The sequence below is a fragment of the Pimephales promelas genome, chromosome 11 (genome assembly GCF_988280905.1).
Source record: "Pimephales promelas chromosome 11, fPimPro1.hap1.1, whole genome shotgun sequence".
Classification (NCBI taxonomy): Eukaryota; Metazoa; Chordata; class Actinopteri; order Cypriniformes; family Leuciscidae; genus Pimephales; species Pimephales promelas.
In genome coordinates this window covers 20,503,295-20,526,433 of record NC_142779.1, presented here as the reverse complement: position 1 = coordinate 20,526,433, position 23,139 = coordinate 20,503,295, and the positions used below count along the sequence as shown (strand labels likewise).

Here is a 23,139-nt window from a genome sequence, read left to right as displayed (position 1 = left end):
CCCCTTCCAGAGCTGAGATATCAAAACTCAAAAATTCGGCCCGAAAAAAAAAACGACAGTGGTATCCCTTATGGTTTTTTTTTGGGCGAAAAATTAAGTTTCTCCAATCGTCCCAAAACTCTGGATTCTGATAGAGGGCCATGAGACTTAGACCTGAGTGCAAAAATGGAGGCTCTAGTCCCTTCCAGAGCTGAGATATCGAAACTCAAAAATTCGGCCCGAAAAAAAAAACGACAGTGGTACCCCTTACGTTTTTTTTTTTGGGGCGAAAAATTAAGTTTCTCCAATCTTCCCAAAACTCTGGATTCTGATAGAGGGCCATGAGACTTAGACCTGAGTGCAAAAATGGAGGCTCTAGCCCCTTCCAGAGCTGAGATATCAAAACTCAAAAATTCGGCCCGAAAAAAAAAACGACAGTGGTACCCCTTACGTTTTTTTTTTTTGGGCGAAAAATTAAGTTTCTCCAATCTTCCCAAAACTCTGGATTCTGATAGAGGGCCATGAGACTTAGACCTGAGTGCAAAAATGGAGGCTCTAGCCCCTTCCAGAGCTGAGATATCGAAACTCAAAAATTCGGCCCGAAAAAAAAAACGACAGTGGTACTCCTTACGTTTTTTTTTTGGGCCGAAAAATTAAGTTTCTCCAATCTTCCCAAAACTCTGGATTCTGATAGAGGGCCATGAGACTTAGACCTGAGTGCAAAAAATGGAGGCTCTAGCCCCTTCCAGAGCTGAGATATCAAAACTCAAAAATTCGGCCCGAAAAAAAAACGACAGTGGTACCCCTTATGGTTTTTTTTTTGGGCGAAAAATTAAGTTTCTCCAATCTTCCCAAAACTCTGGATTCAGATAGAGGGCCATGAGACTTAGACCTGAGTGCAAAAATGGAGGCTCTAGCCCCTTCCAGAGCTGAGATATCGAAACTCAAAAATTCGGCCCCCAAAAAAAAACGACAGTGGTACCCCTTACGTTTTTTTTTTTGGGCGAAAAATTAAGTTTCTCCAATCTTCCCAAAACTCTGGATTCTGATAGAGGGCCATGAGACTTAGACCTGAGTGCAAAAATGGAGGCTCTAGCCCCTTCCAGAGCTGAGATATCAAAACTCAAAAATTCGGCCCGAAAAAAAACCGACAGTGGTACCCCTTATGGTTTTTTTTTGGGCGAAAAATTAAGTTTCTCCAATCTTCCCAAAACTCTGGATTCTGATAGAGGGCCATGAGACTTAGACCTGAGTGCAAAAATGGAGGCTCTAGTCCCTTCCAGAGCTGAGATATCGAAACTCAAAAATTCGGCCCGAAAAAAAAAACGACAGTGGTACCCCTTACGTTTTTTTTTTTGGGGCGAAAAATTAAGTTTCTCCAATCTTCCCAAAACTCTGGATTCTGATAGAGGGCCATGAGACTTAGACCTGAGTGCAAAAATGGAGGCTCTAGCCCCTTCCAGAGCTGAGATATCAAAACTCAAAAATTCGGCCCGAAAAAAAAAACGACAGTGGTACCCCTTACGTTTTTTTTGGGGGGCGAAAAATTAAGTTTCTCCAATCTTCCCAAAACTCTGGATTCTGATAGAGGGCCATGAGACTTAGACCTGAGTGCAAAAATGGAGGCTCTAGCCCCTTCCAGAGCTGAGATATCGAAACTCAAAAATTCGGCCCGAAAAAAAAACCCGACAGTGGTACCCCTTACGTTTTTTTTTTTGGGCGAAAAATTAAGTTTCTCCAATCTTCCCAAAACTCTGGATTCTGATAGAGGGCCATGAGACTTAGACCTGAGTGCAAAAATGGAGGCTCTAGCCCCTTCCAGAGCTGAGATATCGAAACTCAAAAATTCGGCCCGAGAAAAAAAACGACAGTGGTACCCCTTACGTTTTTTTTTTTTGGGCGAAAAATTAAGTTTCTCCAATCTTCCCAAAACTCTGGATTCTGATAGAGGGCCATGAGACTTAGACCTGAGTGCAAAAATGGAGGCTCTAGCCCCTTCCAGAGCTGAGATATCAAAACTCAAAAATTCGGCCCGAAAAAAAAAAACGACAGTGGTACCCCTTACGTTTTTTTTTTTGGGCGAAAAATTAAGTTTCTCCAATCTTCCCAAAACTCTGGATTCTGATAGAGGGCCATGAAACTTAGACCTGAGTGCAAAAATGGAGGCTCTAGCCCCTTCCAGAGCTGAGATATCGAAACTCAAAAATTCAGCCCGAAAAAAAAACCGACAGTGGTACCCCTTACGTTTTTTTTTTTTGGGCGAAAAATTAAGTTTCTCCAATCTTCCCAAAACTCTGGATTCTGATAGAGGGCCATGAGACTTAGACCTGAGTGCAAAAATTGAGGCTCTAGCCCCTTCCAGACCTGAGATATCAAAACTCAAAAATTCGGCCCGAAAAAAAAACGACAGTGGTACCCCTTATGTTTGTTTTGGGGGGCGAAAAATTAAGTTTCTCCAATCTTCCCAAACTCTGGATTCTGATAGAGGGCCATGAGACTTAGACCTGAGTGCAAAAATGGAGGCTCTAGCCCCTTCCAGAGCTGAGATATCGAAACTCAAAAATTCGGCCCGAAAAAAAAAAACGACAGTGGTACCCCTTACTTCTTTTTTTTTTTGGGCGAAAAATTAAGTTTTTTTCCAATCTTCCCAAAACTCTGGATTCTGATAGAGGGCCATGAGACTTAGTCCTGAGTGCAAAAATGGAGGCTCTTGCCCCTTCCAGAGCTGAGATATCGAAACTCAAAAATTCGGCCCGAAAAAAAAACGACAGTGGTACCCCTTACGTTTTTTTTTTTTTTGGGCGAAAAATTAAGTTTCTCCAATCTTCCCAAAACTCTGGATTCTGATAGAGGGCCATGAGACTTAGACCTGAGTGCAAAAATGGAGGCTCTAGCCCCTTCCAGAGCTGAGATATCGAAACTCAAAAATTCGGCCCGAAAAAAAAAACGACAGTGGTACCCCTTACGTTTTTTTTTTTTTGGGTGAAAAATTTAGTTCCTCCAATCTTCACAAAACTCTGGATTCTGATAGAGGGCCATGAGACTTAGACCTGAGTGCAAAAATGGAGGCTCTAGCCCCTTCCAGAGCTGAGATATCGAAACTCAAAAATTCGGCCCGAAAAAAAAAACGACAGTGGTACCCCTTATGTTTTTTTTTTTTGGGCGAAAAATTGAGTTTCTCCAATCTTCCCAAAACTCTGGATTCTGATAGAGGGCCATGAGACTTAGACCTGAGTGCAAAAATGGAGGTTCTAGCCCCTTCCAGAGCTGAGATATCGAAACTCAAAAATTCGGCCCGAAAAAAAACGACAGTGGTACCCTTACGTTTTTTTTTGGGCGAAAAATTAAGTTTCTCCAATCTTCCCAAAACTCTGGATTCTGATAGAGGGCCATGAGACTTAGACCTGAGTGCAAAAATGGAGGCTCTAGCCCCTTCCAGAGCTGAGATATCGAAACTCAAAAATTCGGCCCAAAAAAAAAAACGACAGTGGTACCCCTTACGTTTTTTTTTTTTTGGGCGAAAAATTAAGTTTCTCCAATCTTCCCAAAACTCTGGTTTCTGATAGAGGGCCATGAGACTTAGACCTGAGTGCAAAAATGGAGGCTCTAGCCCCTTCCAGAGCTGAGATATCGAAACTCAAAAATTCGGCCCGAAAAAAAAACGACAGTGGTACCCCTTACGTTTTTTTTTTGGGGCGAAAAATTAAGTTTCTCCAATCTTCCCAAAACTCTGGATTCTGATAGAGGGCCATGAGACTTAGACCTGAGTGCAAAAATGGAGGCTCTAGCCCCTTCCAGAGCTGAGATATCGAAACTCAAAAATTCGGCCCGAAAAAAAAAACGACAGTGGTACCCCTTACGTTTTTTTTTTTTTGGGCGAAAAATTTAGTTTCTCCAATCTTCCCAAAACTCTGGATTCTGATAGAGGGCCATGAGACTTAGACCTGAGTGCAAAAATGGAGGCTCTAGCCCCTTCCAGAGCTGAGATATCAAAACTCAAAATTTCGGCCCGAAAAAAAAAACGACAGTGGTACCCCTTATGTTTTTTTTTTGGGCGAAAAATTGAGTTCCTCCAATCTTCCCAAAACTCTGGATTCTGATAGAGGGCCATGAGACTTAGACCTGAGTGCAAAAATGGAGGCTCTAGCCCCTTCCAGAGCTGAGATATCGAAACTCAAAAATTCGGCCCGAAAAAAAAAACCGACAGTGGTACCCCTTACGTTTTTTTTTTTGGGCGAAAAATTAAGTTTCTCCAATCTTCCCAAAACTCTGGATTCTGATAGAGGGCCATGAGACTTAGACCTGAGTGCAAAAATGGAGGCTCTAGCCCCTTCCAGAGCTGAGATATCGAAACTCAAAAATTCGGCCCGAGAAAAAAAACGACAGTGGTACCCCTTACGTTTTTTTTTTTTGGGCGAAAAATTAAGTTTCTCCAATCTTCCCAAAACTCTGGATTCTGATAGAGGGCCATGAGACTTAGACCTGAGTGCAAAAATGGAGGCTCTAGCCCCTTCCAGAGCTGAGATATCAAAACTCAAAAATTCGGCCCGAAAAAAAAAAAACGACAGTGGTACCCCTTACGTTTTTTTTTTGGGCGAAAAATTAAGTTTCTCCAATCTTCCCAAAACTCTGGATTCTGATAGAGGGCCATGAAACTTAGACCTGAGTGCAAAAATGGAGGCTCTAGCCCCTTCCAGAGCTGAGATATCGAAACTCAAAAATTCAGCCCGAAAAAAAAACCGACAGTGGTACCCCTTACGGTTTTTTTTTTTTGGGCGAAAAATTTAGTTTCTCCAATCTTCCCAAAACTCTGGATTCTGATAGAGGGCCATGAGACTTAGACCTGAGTGCAAAAATGGAGGCTCTAGCCCCTTCCAGAGCTGAGATATCAAAACTCAAAATTTCGGCCCGAAAAAAAAAAACGACAGTGGTACCCCTTATGTTTTTTTTTTGGGCGAAAAATTGAGTTCCTCCAATCTTCCCAAAACTCTGGATTCTGATAGAGGGCCATGAGACTTAGACCTGAGTGCAAAAATGGAGGCTCTAGCCCCTTCCAGAGCTGAGATATCGAAACTCAAAAATTCGGCCCGAAAAAAAAACCCGACAGTGGTACCCCTTACGTTTTTTTTTTTGGGCGAAAAATTAAGTTTCTCCAATCTTCCCAAAACTCTGGATTCTGATAGAGGGCCATGAGACTTAGACCTGAGTGCAAAAATGGAGGCTCTAGCCCCTTCCAGAGCTGAGATATCGAAACTCAAAAATTCGGCCCGAGAAAAAAAACGACAGTGGTACCCCTTACGTTTTTTTTTTTTGGGCGAAAAATTAAGTTTCTCCAATCTTCCCAAAACTCTGGATTCTGATAGAGGGCCATGAGACTTAGACCTGAGTGCAAAAATGGAGGCTCTAGCCCCTTCCAGAGCTGAGATATCAAAACTCAAAAATTCGGCCCGAAAAAAAAAAACGACAGTGGTACCCCTTACGTTTTTTTTTTTGGGCGAAAAATTAAGTTTCTCCAATCTTCCCAAAACTCTGGATTCTGATAGAGGGCCATGAAACTTAGACCTGAGTGCAAAAATGGAGGCTCTAGCCCCTTCCAGAGCTGAGATATCGAAACTCAAAAATTCAGCCCGAAAAAAAAACCGACAGTGGTACCCCTTACGTTTTTTTTTTTTGGGCGAAAAATTAAGTTTCTCCAATCTTCCCAAAACTCTGGATTCTGATAGAGGGCCATGAGACTTAGACCTGAGTGCAAAAATTGAGGCTCTAGCCCCTTCCAGACCTGAGATATCAAAACTCAAAAATTCGGCCCGAAAAAAAAACGACAGTGGTACCCCTTATGTTTTTTTTGGGGGGCGAAAAATTAAGTTTCTCCAATCTTCCCAAACTCTGGATTCTGATAGAGGGCCATGAGACTTAGACCTGAGTGCAAAAATGGAGGCTCTAGCCCCTTCCAGAGCTGAGATATCGAAACTCAAAAATTCGGCCCGAAAAAAAAAAACGACAGTGGTACCCCTTACTTCTTTTTTTTTTTGGGCGAAAAATTAAGTTTTTTTCCAATCTTCCCAAAACTCTGGATTCTGATAGAGGGCCATGAGACTTAGTCCTGAGTGCAAAAATGGAGGCTCTTGCCCCTTCCAGAGCTGAGATATCGAAACTCAAAAATTCTGCCCGAAAAAAAAAACGACAGTGGTACCCCTTACGGTTTTTTTTTTTTGGGCGAAAAATTAAGTTTCTCCAATCTTCCCAAAACTCTGGATTCTGATAGAGGGCCATGAGACTTAGACCTGAGTGCAAAAATGGAGGCACTAGCCCCTTCCAGAGCTGAGATATCGAAACTCAAAAATTTGGCCCGAAAAAAAAAACGACAGTGGTACCCCTTACGTTTTTTTTTTTGGGCGAAAAATTAAGTTTCTCCAATCTTCCCAAAACTCTGGATTCTGATAGAGGGCCATGAGACTTAGACCTGAGTGCAAAAATGGAGGCTCTAGCCCCTTCCAGAGCTGAGATATCGACACTCAAAAATTCGGCCCGAAAAAAAAAACGACAGTGGTACCCCTTATGTTTTTTTTGGGGGGCGAAAAATTAAGTTTCTCCAATCTTCCCAAACTCTGGATTCTGATAGAGGGCCATGAGACTTAGACCTGAGTGCAAAAATGGAGGCTCTAGCCCCTTCCAGAGCTGAGATATCGAAACTCAAAAATTCGGCCCGAAAAAAAAAACGACAGTGGTACCCCTTACTTCTTTTTTTTTTTGGGCGAAAAATTAAGTTTTTTTCCAATCTTCCCAAAACTCTGGATTCTGATAGAGGGCCATGAGACTTAGACCTGAGTGCAAAAATGGAGGCTCTAGCCCCTTCCAGAGCTGAGATATCGAAACTCAAAAATTCTGCCCGAAAAAAAAAAACGACAGTGGTACCCCTTACGGTTTTTTTTTTTTTGGGCGAAAAATTAAGTTTCTCCAATCTTCCCAAAACTCTGGATTCTGATAGAGGGCCATGAGACTTAGACCTGAGTGCAAAAATGGAGGCTCTAGCCCCTTCCAGAGCTGAGATATCGAAACTCAAAAATTCGGCCCGAAAAAAAAAACGACAGTGGTACCCCTTACGTTTTTTTTTTTGGGCGAAAAATTAAGTTTCTCCAATCTTCCCAAAACTCTGGATTCTGATAGAGGGCCATGAGACTTAGACCTGAGTGCAAAAATGGAGGCTCTAGCCCCTTCCAGAGCTGAGATATCGACACTCAAAAATTCGGCCCGAAAAAAAAAAACGACAGTGGTACCCCTTACGTTTTTTTTTTTTTTTTTTGGGCGAAAAATTAAGTTTCTCCAATCTTCCCAAAACTCTGGATTCTGATAGAGGGCCATGTCAATCAAACCCCCGTGGGCAGCAGGGCAAAATTGAAATGTAGAAATAAATATAGAAAAATAAATATAGAAATATAATTTGACACAAGAGGGCAGTATAGCCCTATTTATGGTTTTGAGTTTAAACTAAACCGTGACATCTACACGTTTTCCAAAGTGGACCAACGTGATTATTTCACGTCTTGTCGTGATACCGGGTTGCATATCCGGTAGAAATATTTAAATTTTGCTGCGCATCGATGTAAGTTTATCATTTAGGCCTAAACGCGTTTTTAAACATTGTGGTTTGGATACAAATTATTTCAAACTGCTCAGGCACAGTGAGCAGCGGGAGAGAATTCATTTTGTAAATGCTGCTTTTGAGACCATGGTGAACTTGAGACGGTTTTGCACAGCGCACTTGAATCCGACTGAGGTCTCAAAGTGACAGACGCTGCTAATAAAGATGCTGTCGCCATGTGTGTCAATAATGTTAATCAAACATCAGAAAAGTAATTTAACGTTACTGTATTTGACTGAATTACTTTTGCAAAATTAACAAGAATGAATGTTGAATTTATAGTGAAAACCATGTAGGCTATTGTATATTTGATTACTTTATATAGGCTAATATAATATTATTCAGTGCTTAAAGTTTTTCATAAGTCGATTTATTGTGTCTTTGTTCTATTTTAATTTGTGACTCTTGTCATCAGTAAGCTTGAGATTATTTTCTTAAGCTACTATTATTTTTTGGTGATATTGAAATTGGTCACAATAATTAGGCTATGAAATTTTAGTCGCAATATATTTTGATATGATAAAAAAAAAATCGTGTTAAAAGTAACATAACTTAACTGTGAAGTATATCATAGATGGATAAAATGATTCGTATAATAATATAACATTTAGCTCATGTAGTTGGAGACCTAAAGTGGTGTGGGGGCCCTGCAGTAACTCACAGCCCCGGGGCCCAGTGAGCTCTTAAATACGGCCCTGCTCATCTGTGCGCGCTCCCGTCATACAAATCCATCTATTACGATGAATACATGCTTGCAACAATCTGCATATCATCTGAAAGCTTTTTTTTTTTACCCGTTAACCTCTGTTAAGAGTAATATTACTGCAGGCGAATATACGGCGCCTAAAATTGAGTCAAAAATGCATCCAACCCCCCCTTTTTGAAAGAACATACACACAAATAAATAAATAAGCAGCATGCGCCATTAAAACAAACGTTCTATAAATGTATATTAAATACACCGTTCCGCCTATACACAAGGTCGCACATCATAATCATGCGGCTTCCTTGCTCCACTTGCCAAAAAATGATGATGATTTCCTTACCATGGATTCCCTGTGTTCCATTTTTACGACGCCGCGTTTTCCACATTTGTATGAATCTCCAAAGTATATAAACGATACAAGCATCCTAGGTGGTGAAAGAGTATCACAGCATAAAATGAGAATGAAAAAAAAAACAAAAAAACCTGTGAATTTAATGCGCAGAAGGAGGGTGGGCGCGCCTCACTGGAAACATATTGAAGCCCTTGAATGGACAGCAAGCGCGTGCCCGCGAGAACAGGATGCTCACTCAGGAAGCACAAAGCGCCTAATTTTGTTTGCGATTTAATTATCTATTTAATCCTTATATAACGTTATATTTTATTAATATTTTATCATAAACATGAACATTATATTAAGTTTTTATTTATACACAAGTCTGTCTGATTCTTGTGGATTAAATTGGATTATAATAGAGATTAGTCAAAATTGTTCTTTCTCAGCACTAACCTGTTAACTGTCACCCTCCCTTTTTTGAATAGACATGAAAATGCACATTTCGAACTTAAATGGTTGTAATTCAAGAATGCTTTGGAATATAGACATATGATTGGTCTTGTTTTAAAGAAGACATTTGGCAGATTTTTGTAGAAGTGATTAAGTGATTAAGTGATTTTGTAGAAATAAATTAAGAAAGTGAAACAGAAAAAAAGTTATAGAAGTTTGAGTTCATGGAAATGTACAATGTAAAAATATTAATTATTCATATTTTACATGAAATATATATTTTCAAAACCTGGGCTACTCTAAAATGGCAGAAAGATCAAAGCCAAAAATCTGAACAAGTTGTGTTTCAAATTTTAGGTTGATATCTCAAAAAAATGAGCTTTCAGTAAGATTTTGTTTGAGCGCAGTACCAAACTTTTTCACTAGGGCACAATCAGACTCCATTACTGTCCATATAAGGGCGTCTGCATTTCCATTCGTGTTTTGAGTGATATAAACCATTATTTTCACAATTTTCATACAATTTCTGAAGTAGAGATCCTATTCAGAAGTAGCATGGGAAGTTTGGCAGATTTTGATATGAATTGAACCTCTAAGAAACACATACAAAGAACACGCATGTAAGTCATAGCTAGCTGCCACGTCACAAATGGTAAATTTATAATTTTTTTCTTGATATTTCAAACTTTTCAGACCTTTTTTTTCCAAAATAATTGAATGGATTCTATCTTTTGAACTTTTGGCATGAAAACAAACTGAAGTATCTACCATTTTTTCATGATTTTTCATGTTTACTGCTATTTTAAAATAAAGGTCTGAACACGCCTTATGAGTATGAAAATATTCTTGTTTTATATTGATAAATTATGGCTCCTCTGTAATATATTTTGAAAATCAGTCACCAAATATGGAAACTAGAGATTGTAAGCTTTCAAATGATATATAGTTTGTCAATATTATTTAAGGTATTTACTAAGATATTATTGTTTTAAAAATATAGTGGCAAACGTCCCACCTGTGGGACGGTGACATGGGAAAAGTACAACAACAAAAAAAGATTGTATCGGCATACTTTGTCACACTTTATTACAAACATATCGTCTTTATTCAAATATTTGTAAAAGATAACAAGAAAACAACAACAACAACAACAACAGGTAACGATTAAATTAATCAAGCATTAGGATGGCATTACAGCATTACTGTCTTATAGATTACCAACCAAAATTGAACTCTATATTGGCTTTGGACATATAATACCTATGACAAAATCTTATCAACATACCATTGTAATTAAATATATAGTCTGCAATTGTTGCTACTGACAGGTTCATCAGTGGGGCAATGAACAGCTGTAAACAGCAACACTTGGTAATTTACATGTGTTGCATTTCTCAACACTGTTTTAGGATTTGCAGACAGTACCTTTAAAAAACTTCTGATTTCAGGATATGAAAATAACTGGTTTAATGCAACTCTGCAAACACTACATGCAAAGGTTGAGCCAACTGACAAAACAGAGTCGACAAAGTCTCAAACGAATTAATAAATAAACATTTGTTGACTGCAGAAATATGAACAGACAAAAGATGCATGAAACACAAAACGGAGGAATTTTAAAATCTCATGGTTTAAGCTAGCAGAGTAGCAGACCTAGTATTTTGTAACAGCATCCATTGTGATGATATTCTTACTCCATTTATGTAGGCTTACATAACTGTTCAAAATGCAATATGTCTATATGAGGCCGGGGGGAAATGTAGTGCTACTTCAAAATATGGTACTATTTTATACACATATGTAACATTTAGCAACATTACATGTGTGCACATTTCAAACGGACTACTGCAAAAATGGTAAAACGCTAGTAATACAATAAAAACACAATGCAAAGCAGTGCAGAAAACTGCTTTAACAATCCATACAGCACTCACACAAGCAAAACATTAAAACTGTACAAGAACATTATAGAAGATGCAGGGTCAGCGATACCTGCAATAGGTTCCCCTTAAATATTAAGTGTATTCAAAAATAAAAAATAAATACTTTAGTAAAATATGCTAATTTTGCTACACAAATTGTGTTTTTAAAAACAATCCCAGATATTAAGGGCAAACAAAAATGTAGGTTTCAAGTAGCCTTTTTCTTGTAGCCTTTCCCTCAAGACAAGTGTAAGAAACATTTCCCCTTCACCAGAGTAGCATCATTCTGAAAAACAGAGTAGACAGCATCATAAGGGTGCGAAGATGAAATCTATCTGAACATGCATGTTTGTGAATCAAGTATGTTCCAAAAGTTAGATGATTGTGTAGCCCAGTCATTCTACAGTTTAATATTGAAAAAAAAAAATCTATAAAAAGTTGTTTAACATTAATAATAAACAACTGTTTTACCCAATATTTGTGTGTGCTCCACTAGGTATAGTGTAATATCGTATTGGAGAATTAATGATAGCTATTTGTGTAATGCACAGAGTTGCCTACAGTATTTAGATTGTTTCAAATGATCATTTATGAGGTTTCGTTTCAGTTAGGATGCTGCCTTAAAAGGCACTGTATATATTGGCAGGCAGCAAAAAAAGCTCACTAGGTTTTGGAAGAGAGCCTGTGTGAGTGTGTATATACTGTAACAGACCTAAGCGTAGTAACAGGGGGAGACTAGAAGATCTGTGAGCACCAGCAGCTGGTCATCTGTGAACTTCTGCTTGTGTTCCTGCCAGTTGTCATGATGAGTGCGACGGAAATCCGACAGTGTTTTCTTCACAGTCATCTAGAGAGACAGCAATAAATCTGTTAAAGAGCTTGTTAGTAGTCTCACAGTTTCTGGTCTACCTCCGGCATCCATACATTTCCTTGAGCGCAGTTGCATGATCAAAATGCAGTTGCATGATTTATCTTCAACTTCCAGAAATGCTTAAACATTTCATCTTTGCTCAGTCATTGCCTGGACCCCTGCAGACTGCAATCAGCTGATCATCCAACCCTCCCCTTCTCCACATCTAACACACAAGTAAAAGAGAGTGGGAGCTGTACCTCTATAGGCTGTGTGTCAGTGAGGTGGGCACTCAGGTCCATGAGGATCTGGGGCATCCAGGTGGGCACATCATACGGGCTGGACAGGATGCAGGCACTCAGACCTAATACACCTGCATGTCGCTGCACCAGGTCTAAACACACAGAAAAAAAAGTTATAAAGATTTAGGTGCAATCCTTTATCATAAGGTACTGTATACAATTACATCTAGGGTGAACTTAGGTAAATTTAATTGACCCCACATATTAAATCGTGGTTGAACCAACCAATCACATAAAAAATAGTATACATTGTTAAATATATGTTATCTGACTATACAAACGTCCAATAAAATAATAATAATAATAATAAGAGCACACTTTGAAATCAAATTTTCATCAGGAAGCTAGTCGAGTCTATGCAGAGACTGCTTGTTATTATCAGAGATGGCGAATTATTTGAATAATTTTTCACTGACTGTTGTTTTTTTTGGGATGGATAATAGGCTGATAAAGATATAAATAAAGGTTCATCTGTGTCGCAGAATTGGGATTGTTGTTTCCGATATCCTATTCGACAATTACAAGTGAACATGCACAGTTGTGCGGTGGAATTTCATTGAGGCGGCGTTTCTTAAAGCTACACTGTGTAACTCTTTTAGTTTATTCTTAGCTAAAAACACTTAGTTGTTCCAAAAATATATGTGCTCAGTAATGCATATTTACTTCGTTCAAGTAATAAAGTATTCTCGTGAGTGTATAATATGCCATTGAAAACACATACGGGTAAGGGGTTCTAATGTCGTCGCCATGTTGCCCCTCCATCTTGAAAGTACATTAGCCAAAGAGGGACATACCTGTTAATTCAAGCTTCGCCTTTCGCGTTTACGTTTGAGTTAACACTCATGGACGAGGTCGAACTGGAAGCCATGTTAATCTTGGACTGCATTGGCCACCGTAGGAGTTAAAACGAAATCGGAATTGAGAGGAACAGAAACTAATATTCACTGGATGGTCATATACCTTTTCACCGCTAGATGGGGGTAAAAATATCGAGGTTCTATTGTTTATTATATGATTGTTAGGCCTGTTGATGGTATAAAATGAATTGCACTGTGCCTGAAAAAGACGCGCTCTCCAATCTCTTAATATTTAGATTTAACTATTTAAAAAATCTCTAAGTTGACAAATATTGTTGTAAATGTGCTAAAAATGAACAGTCAAAAATTCATACCAGTTTTTTAAACATGGTTTGAAGCTAAATGTGACAAAATGTTGCTTATTATTAAAAATTTTATTTTCAACGTGAGCCGCTTTACAAACGGAGCCCCATACTGTACAATAGCAGCATTTTGAAATTATGTGCCAAAATGCGTTTTCTATTAGGCTACAATGAAAATATTTTACTGTAGCCTATCAGATAAGGTCATGTTTGCTGAAGTGCGTTTAAATTAGGCTATTTATTTATTTTTGTCCTTGCGTGCCGATCGGAGATGCTGATATTCGGAGCGCTTTCTAGTCTCACGGCTGTCATCAGGAGTGCCTTGTATCGCCCAATCAGCGGATGGCGGGTGGGTGCATTTTAGAAAATTGGTCAAAAACGTTGGTTTTTGACCAAACGTTGGTCATACAATCTGTATTGTGAAAAGCGCTATATAAAATATATTTGACTTGGTGCGGATGGATGGCGGACGGATGATGATCCACGCATCTCTAAAGTAGCAGTGCTCCAGCTGGGCTTACTGCGCATGTGCCGACTACACCATTTCTCTTGGTCTCACGGTCGAAGTAACCATGACAACGGATAGCATATCCTTCCAAGATGGCGACGCCTTCCCACAACGCAAACACGTTACGTCACATTCTCATTCTCAATAGACTCAACCGTTCAAAAGGTTGGGGTCAGGAAGTTAATTTTTTTTTTTTTAAATTAATAGTTTTATTCAGGAAGGATACATTACGCTGATGAATAGAAAGCAATTAGCAAAATAACAGCAATTATGTGAAATGGAAATCTTTTGTACAATTATAAATGTCTTTACGGTCAATTTTAAATAAAAAATATTAAGCAGCACAACTGTTTTCAAAATTAATAATAATAATAGTTTATTGAGCAACAAATCATCACATTAGAATGACTTCTGAAGGACCACGTGACACTGAAGACTGGGGTTATGATGCTGGAAATTCAGCTTTGATCACAGGAATAAATTACATTTTAAAATATATTCAAATAGAAAATATTTGTTTTAATTTGCAATAATATTTCACAGTATTACTGTATTTGTGATTAAATAAATGCAGCCTAGTTGAGCTTAAGAGACTGGCGTCCAAACGTTTGAGGTTTTTGAAAGAAGTGTACTTGTGTGATCATACCAGCAGAAGGGATCGTGTCCACCACGGAGCCCAGCTCTCTCCTCCTACGCTTGGGCAGACGGGTCTTGCTCAGGGACTCGAAATGGGCCTGCATAGGTTCATCAATGCTGAGAAAATTACACTGCAGTAATCCACTCAGAGTGGTGGCCGCCATCTCCCTCACCTAAAAACATGAAGAGAGTGCAAAAATGATTACAGAAGACTGTTACCTTTGCGGCCAAAGGTTCAGACTGTTTTTTTCCTTTTCAGTTATCTAAAGCGTGGGAGGTTCAGAGCAGGGACAGATGGGGTCTTTTTGTGTCAGAAGAACCTTTCTTTAAATAGAGAAAATACACAGGGCCAGAAGAACAGAAGCAGTGGAACTTAAACGTATAACAAGGCAGATCGGAATTACTGGCATCACAGAACAAAACACAATGTTCCAGTCCGGATGAAATGGGTGAATAAGCAAATTTAGAGCTTATTACCAGGGATGGGCTAAACAGCCAGTCAACCAACCCGTCATAAGGAAGCAATAATTAGACAAAGAAATGCCTACAGAGACAGCCATAAAAAGCTGACTAAGCAATAACATTGTGTGTGTGTGTGTGTTAATGACATGCATTTGCTCTGACAGAAACGATGGCTATTGTTAATCTTGTGATCTTGACCCTATGCTCTGATTCTTAACCTTGGGATCCAGTCACTGTGACGTTCTGATTGGCTGCCACTAATCGACTGACTAGCTGTATTACATCAGCAGACAGAGGGTCCTATGCAACATGGAATCCAAAGTCATGTGATTTAATTTGTTGTATTAAAGGGTGTAGTTTCCTTCCACTCATAACCCTAATCTTTCCCTCCACTTCTCTCCGTTTGCCATACACTCCTCTCTGGAAATTTGAACATCTATCACCATGGAAACAGAATACTGCTGCAGCTGGGAGTTGCTATGGTAACAGTAGGATGGATAGAGAGAGCATGAGAGAGAGAGAATAAAGGAAAACAAGAGAGTGCTACATCACTGCAAAGAAAGCATGGTAAAAGAGACATTTTCACCACAGCGGTTTACGTAATTGGCTTCCGACACATTTAACCTTTGCGATTACACTCAATCACATTCATGACTAGAAGGTTGAACAGAACAGAAATAATTCAAATATAGATATAGTATATCTTAGAGATATATATACACTGTATATATACTGTATATATATATATATATATATATATATATATATATATATATATATATATAATATTTTACAGTGATCAGGATTAATTCACTGGAGTCGTGTGAAACATTTCTAAGGTGTGGACATCTAAGGGTGAAATGAAGCTCTGAAGACACTTGAGTTGTGGCGTGTGCATTTATGTCATGTATTATCAGGCCCAAATATTTGTAAAATGCCCTTAAATCTGCACACAACCGTTCCATTTTTATTTATTTTTTAAAGAAGTCTTTATTGGAGATTTATTTGATAAAAAAAAAATAGTTATACTGTAAAAAGTCAATCTTTTACAATAAAAATGATTTCTGTGTGAACACATTCTAGAATGTAATGTATCTCTGTGATCAAAGCTGAATTTTGAGCATCATTACTCCAGTCTTTTTATACCATTTGACCACAATTGTGTCTCCACCCAGGACAATACCATCATCATCATTATGATGATTATGATCTATGCCGTAATGCAAAGGGGACTGAGGTGGAGAGGGATGACAGTTACAGATTCCTGGGACTACAAGTAACATCAGATCTGAACTGGACTGTCAACACTGCTGCCACAGTAAAAGACACTGCATTTCATCAGGCTGCTTAGAAAAGCTGGTCTGCACTGTCGACCTCTCGCCCAGGTCTACAAAGGACTGATAGAGAGCTTCCTCACCACAGACATTACTGTATGGAAACACCACACAGACAGAGAGGAAGGGTCTGCGAAGCCTGCAGAGAGGATTATTAGAACAGAAGTCCCCTCCATGGACACAATCTACACACAGCATTGTCATAAAAGAGCAGAGAGAATTATTAGAGATGCATTACATCCAGCTCACTCCCTGCTCATACACAAAAATTGTATATACAATCTCAGGCACAGTCGAGCGGACAGCATGATCACAAATAGAACACGGTTTTCCCAGCCACAGTGAGACTGTTGGCCAAAACCAAATTAACTATTGTCCCAGGGCCTGTATACTAGAGCTGTGCAATACATCGGTGCAATTTATTTATTTAATTATATAGCGTAACTTTGAACTCAGATTTTCTCTGGGGGCCTGGGTAATTTGCAATATGAAATATATGTTTGCAATTTATAAATGCAGATTTACATTTTTAATGGGTTTGTGTAATTTACAAGTACAACTTATATGTTTTTTATAGATAGATGTATGTCTTTTTAAAACGTGACTTGACTCTCTGAGTAACAACCGCACAAGAGTTCCTATGTGTGCAAACACAAATGGCAAATAAAGTTCTTGAATCTTGGAAAACGTGTCTTTTAAACAAAATCTTTTAAACATTATTCATAAAAATATCCTGAAATATAAATGTAAACATTCAATTCAAATAGAATTATTTGTAAAATAAAAAAAAAATCTGTCATTTTTGATCAAATTAATGTACTCACCAAAAAAAATCTAACCAACACCGAACTTTTGAACGGTTAATTGGATCATAAGACTTTTAAGGACATTTTAAGAAGGTCAACACTAGTAAAACAGTACATTAAAGATAATAAAATCAAATTATAATATAAACAAAATAATATATGTATACTTATTAAAGAGTAACTAAACCCTAAACCAACTTTTTTTAGTTAATGATCTGTAAGAATGGATCTTTATTAATACCAGTCATTGATTCGAGTAACTTTTTTGACATTTGTGTATAAAGTGTTTTATTTCTACAATATATAGTGTAAAAACGTCTTAGTGCTGCCCTCTTCAGGTTGAACGGTGGCTACTGCAGTTGAATTTTCCTATTGGATGTTAGCGGTTCTTCGTGACGTACGAAGGTTTCAGCTCACCACGCGAGCTACACCCTTGGCAGTATAAAAACCATCTTGTCTCGTCAAAACCACTGTAGGGAGTCAGAAATTGGAATTTCGAGTATTGAAAACGATCAGGATAGAGTGTTTTAGCATCTATTTCGTTCCCTCTATCTCCGCTGGGGTCTGCCCACTTTTTCAGCATTTTTCAAATATTGCCAGTGGGCAATAAATAACATGTATTTTACTAGAGATTCTGACAAAATGCTAATTGCTGCAGTCTATTTAAATAGTTTAATGAATTTGAATGAATTATTATAGAGAAAATCATTTTGCATAAATGATTCAATGAATCACTCATTTACTGTATGAATCATACTTTTTGAACGAATCTCTTGAATGAATAATTCAATGACAAATTTAACAGTCACTTGTGAGCCACTTGCTGGTGAATTGATCTGATAATCAATACAATCTTTATTTAAAGCGTCAAGTTACTTTCAAAAGCTGATTTACTCCATTTTTATTGATCGCTTCTGTAGACATTACTGTTTATATCCGAACTATAGGCTTTCATCACAGTACTTCTGTGATAATCGGAATTATTGTAACATAAATAATGATACTTTGATACAGATTTGAATGTTCACTGTGATCGTACTTATCAAAGGTTTAATAGAAACAGCCGAATCGTTGTCTTGTAGCAAGAATATTGCATGGGTATTTGAATCGAGATCATGATCTTTTAATGATTAAATCACGCAGCTGATTAATACACTATATAAGTAAAGAAATAATAATAAATCAATAAATAAATGTATATATATATATGTGTGTGTGTGTGTGTGTGTTACTCTCTCTTTTAATCTACTCTCTCTTTATGCTAATTACATTGACTCTTAATTTATCAACAGCCAGATCTTGACATGAAAGCCTGCCAAGTTAGTTGAATGAGGAATTGTGCATTTCTTCATTGGCGAAGTGCTTTTATTCCAATTCTCGGTTGAGTAGCGGTCATAGATACTGTCCTGTTGAATAAGTTCATCCAGTAATTCATAAGGCTGTAGTTTGTAGCAAGTCTGTGCTCTCATAATAGCCTTGGGAAATTATTGACTGTACCCCACCAGAAACAAGGAGCCAGAGTTGCAACTAGACCTCAGAAATAGTGAAACAAACTGTAATGTATGTGCGTATATCATTCTTCACAAACCTCTAGTTGTTCATCCTGTAGCAGGTTTAGTACCAGAGCTCTCACATCTCCAACAGCCAGGTCATCACTGAGGAAAGTGAAAAGATTGTAAAAGACCATAACCTGCAGGTAGGTGAGGACGGTGTAACGTGCGTGCCACGAGCTGCTCCTTGAGATCTGTAACAAACAGTGCCATCTGCTGGTCAAATCACACATTCACACATGACTCATACTGTACGTGTGTGCCTTATGGGCACTGACAGTCACCTCTTCAAGTGCACTGAGGACTTGTGGGATCTGTTCGGAGTACAGCAGCCCCTGGGACATGAGAGACAGACATGTCTTTGCGTCTCTCTTCATCTCATCATAGCTGTCGTCATTCTCCACAGGAGCGATCTAGAGAGAGAGTGCGAGACAGGCTTAAAAACACAAGACTTGCAGACAGTGAACTAAATTACAGACAAAACTGGGACTCACTTTGAAGAGGAGAGGGAGGAGACGCAGCTGTTCCGGGACAGCAGAAGAGAAGGAGCGTCCAGTGCTGGTCATCAACCACTTCAACACTAAAAACCACCAGAAAACACTGTTACCCCCAAATAGCCCTGGACCACAAGCACTTCTGCACACTTGTTCAAACACAAAATACACACCAGTTTTGAGTAATCTGATGGCCTGCGTCCTCTCATCTTGATCTCCCTCCGTGTTTCCCTCCACTATGTGGTTTTGGATCTCCTCCTCGCCCTCGGTTAAAGGCTTGAGTCTGGCCAGCACACGCTCCGTGAACTCTCCGATGCGCGGGGACGTGGTGGGCTGAGTGTGTGGCAGGTTCACATCGATCATGAAGATGTAGGTGAGCACACTGAAGAGAGACAATGTGTTACTATAATACGGAGGGTTTTAATAAAAAATGAGCTAAACGTGAACATGTATGATATGTTGATGTGTTTTTTGAGTTCAAACACACACCTGCCGATGCGTTCGCGTACGTTCTTGTAGACCTGAGTGAGCTTGGGCTCGAGGTACTCTAGTAATCTGTGGAGCAGCTCTGGGACTCTCCACTGCTGCTGAGCAAGACCTCCCTGCAGCACATACAGACGGCTGAAAGACGAGATGACATTGAGTTAAATGAAAAACTTAGACATGTAGGAATGAAAAACACACCATAGCATTCAGCTTTCAGAAGATGAAGTGTGTGCCAGTGATGTCATACCAGGCGTCCACAAGCGAGCCTCCTTTTCCTGTGACCGGTGATTCCATCAGCAACTCAAACAGCCAGTGGAGCTTTCGTGGGTCTCGGCTCTCCTGTATAACACGCACATGTACACAAGGAATAATTCAGCTGGGAATATATGAAAGCATTTACTACTGTTTAAAAGTTTTGGGAAGGTACTGTAAGACTTAATGTTTTTTTGCATCAAGTCTTATACTCACCAATGCTGCATATATTTGATCAAAAAATATAGTAAAAACGGTTATATTACTTCGATTTAAAATAACGGTTTCTAGTTTAATATATTTTAAAGTGTAATTTATTCCTGCGATGGCAAAGATAACATGTCAGCATCGTTATTCCAGTCTTCAGTGTGACATGATCCTTCAGAAATAATTCAAAATAATGATTTGATGCTCAAGAAACATTTAAGTATTCTTAATGTTGGGGAAAAATGTTCTTCAATTTTTTTTTTTAATGTTCTTTCTTTTTCTGCTTAGTATTTATTTTTTTTCACATTTCTTATATAAATAGAAAGTAAAAAAACAGCATTTATTCGAAATAGAAATCTTTTGTAAGAAACATTATAGTATAAGTATTTGTCATTTTGATTTTCAATTTAACATCCATGTTGAAAAATGTTTATTCTTTAAAAATAAAAATTAAATGACGCTGAACTTTTGAATAGTAAATCCAGATTGCCTGGTCATTAGCCTCATTTATACTAGAATATGAGATAAAATGTAATCCACAATCAGTGTTGCATGTAATACTTTACCAAGTAATTAATTACTGTAAATAAATTACTTCATAATTAAAAATGACTTCAAAAAAAAAGTAAGGGATCAGTCTTAATTTACTTCTTATGCAAGTGCATTAAAATACAGTACATACTATATATAAGCATTTAACTTTCTCACTTTAAATAATTTGGTCAGTTAAAAAATTATTTCCGCAATTTTCTATTTTCTATTTCATTTTTAAATGTCTATCCTTATATATTGTTCAACTGGTCGAGGTTGATATTGGACTTGAAATGCAATACTTTTAAGAGAAAGAAATTAGTACAGTAATATAATTACACTGTTGAAGATGTAATTAGTAGCTAGTAATTAATTACTCTTTTAGAGTTACTTACCCAAAGCTGTCCAAAAATTTTAAATAGTATGTTTTTGCAAATATTTTTCCCAAAACCCAAAGATGCAAGGCATACCGATGATCATACATCCTAATAAAAGACAAGTAAATGGTCGAAAATATCCTTACGCAGGCAGTGGCAATGCAGGTGCCCCAGTCCGCATACGTCTCTATGGTGATATTGGAGAGAGCTTTACGGAGGAGTGGACATAACAGAGCCCACAGTTTTTCCACCTGAAACACACAAACACACATAAACAAAAGTGTTTACACCATCATTCTGGTCCAAACAGTTGAGACCCAAGTGTTCAGATGTGTAACAATGCTGATGTTGAGGACTCTTAATTTGTTGAAATGCACATGTGTGCAAATACCTTGCTGTAGCTCCAGTGTTTGGAGCCCCTAATGAGCCCAGAGATGATCTCCGCCACACAGCGCTGGGTGCTTTCATGGGTATCCTCAACCAGACGCTCCATATGAGGCTTCAGCAAGGGCAGGAAGGCATCACCAAAGTTCCGGAAAAGACCCTTTTACAACACAAGACATTTTTATGATGTAAGCGATCAATCATTTTTAATTTGGAGGATGGTGATTGTTTGGATGCCACTCAGATTTAGAACCAAATTGGTTTGAACTAGCCTGAAAACCTGGCTTTGGGTTTGAAAAACAGACTGTAGACGTGCATCTAAATAATCTCACCTTAAAGAGGCAAAATCGCCGTGGGCTGAATTTATCATTCCCCTTCCTGTCCTCCAGAGACAAATAGTGGATGAACTGATCGACGAACAGCCGGTCTGAGAAATGATCATATATGATCCGTTCACTCTATAACACAAAAAACAACAGGCATAAACAAACCTAAACAAAAAAGACAGACTGAAATATAAAAATCCTGAAATTGTGAGGTGGTAAAAGCATATTTTGAGTTTTGAGAAACAAAACTTGGTTGGGTTTAGATGTTACTAGAATTAAAATTGAGTATACCTCATTCATCTCTTCTCTTGTTTTGCACTGTTTGGGCTGTTCCTCAGGAGGGGCATAGAGCATCAGTTTCCTAGAAAAAGAAAGAAAATAATAATATATTTAGCAGTTGTTTTGTCTACCTTTTGAAGATCAGCACAAAATGTGTTTTTATATTATACACTGCCATCTAAAAGATTGGGGTCAGTAAGACTTTTATTTTATAGAAATTTTAAACTTTTATTCAGTTTTGGATGAAAAGGGTAAATGAATCAGTAGTCCTTCATCACGTTACAAAAGAAAAATTATGTTCTTTAGAGCTGTCAATTCAGTCCTGAAAAAAGGATCATGTATCATGTGACTGAAGACTTTAAATTGTAATTATATTTTAGAATATTACGGTTTTACTGTATTTTTTAATCAAATAAATGCAGCCTTGGTGGGCGGAAGAGACTTCTTTCAAAAACATTTAAAAAAAATAATATTAAAAATCTTGTAATGAAAAGGGAGATCATTTGGCTTCAGAAGGGTTTCAGGCCTTATTCAGAACTTTGCAGAGGGAAACAACTTTTAATTTTCTTTCTGTTCCTCACACAAAGCTTTTGTGTTTGGCTGTTAAAGATGTGAAATATACTGAATGAGTCATATGGACCGCTTTTTGGAGCTTGACAGCCTCTATGAACTGTTGATGTATGGAAAAGAGCTGTGTAATGAGTCAAAACTTACTCTTGTGTTCCACAGAAAAACAAATTAAACAGTTATTTTCCATGTGTGGGTAAACTCTCCATTTAAAGGAGTAGTTGAAATTTTACTCACCCCCATGTCATCCAAGATATCCATGTCTTTCTTTCTTCAGTCGAAAAGAAATTAAGGTTTTTGATGAAAACATTACAGCATTTTTCTTCATATAATGCACTTCAGTGGGAACCAAACGGTTCAAGGTCCAAAAGACACTTTCAGTACAAACTGCAAACTGTACAAAGGGCTTTAAACGATTACAGACGTTGAACAAGGGTCTTATCAAGCAAAACGATTGCTCATTTAATAAATAAATAACAAAGTTGAAGTTTTATAAGCTCAAATGCTCGCCTTCCTCTGTTCTGTGTTGCATGTTTGTCACTCTCATGTTCAAACTCCGAGTCATTTGGTTCATTCAACGAACGAAACGAACGAAT

The 23,139-nt window shown here is 38.1% G+C and overlaps 2 protein-coding genes across 4 annotated transcripts in view; both read right to left on the bottom strand.

Moving 5' to 3' along the window:
- The window catches only part of gpr75 (G protein-coupled receptor 75), a 28,729-nt gene extending 19,829 nt beyond the window's left edge, over positions 1-8,900 (bottom strand). The window contains exon 1 of the mRNA XM_089117160.1: positions 8,668-8,900. The gene's annotated coding sequence lies outside the window, so the exon portion shown is untranslated. The remainder of the gene's footprint in view (positions 1-8,667) is intronic.
- A 1,280-nt stretch (positions 8,901-10,180) lies between these two features.
- The window catches only part of psme4a (proteasome activator subunit 4a), a 38,390-nt gene continuing 25,431 nt past the window's right edge, over positions 10,181-23,139 (bottom strand). For all 3 annotated transcript variants that reach the window (XM_089117159.1, XM_039653298.2, XM_039653299.2), the window contains 14 exons: positions 21,989-22,058; positions 21,704-21,829; positions 21,379-21,531; positions 21,134-21,238; positions 19,868-19,959; positions 19,624-19,755; positions 19,308-19,516; positions 19,135-19,220; positions 18,925-19,053; positions 18,679-18,834; positions 14,499-14,661; positions 12,144-12,277; positions 11,746-11,880; positions 10,181-11,319 (listed from right to left, as the gene is read on the bottom strand). In XM_089117159.1, coding sequence (XP_088973285.1) covers positions 11,746-11,880; positions 12,144-12,277; positions 14,499-14,661; positions 18,679-18,834; positions 18,925-19,053; positions 19,135-19,220; positions 19,308-19,516; positions 19,624-19,755; positions 19,868-19,959; positions 21,134-21,238; positions 21,379-21,531; positions 21,704-21,829; positions 21,989-22,058 — 1,690 coding nt within the window. In that variant the 3' untranslated portion in view covers positions 10,181-11,319. The remainder of the gene's footprint in view (positions 11,320-11,745; positions 11,881-12,143; positions 12,278-14,498; positions 14,662-18,678; positions 18,835-18,924; positions 19,054-19,134; positions 19,221-19,307; positions 19,517-19,623; positions 19,756-19,867; positions 19,960-21,133; positions 21,239-21,378; positions 21,532-21,703; positions 21,830-21,988; positions 22,059-23,139) is intronic.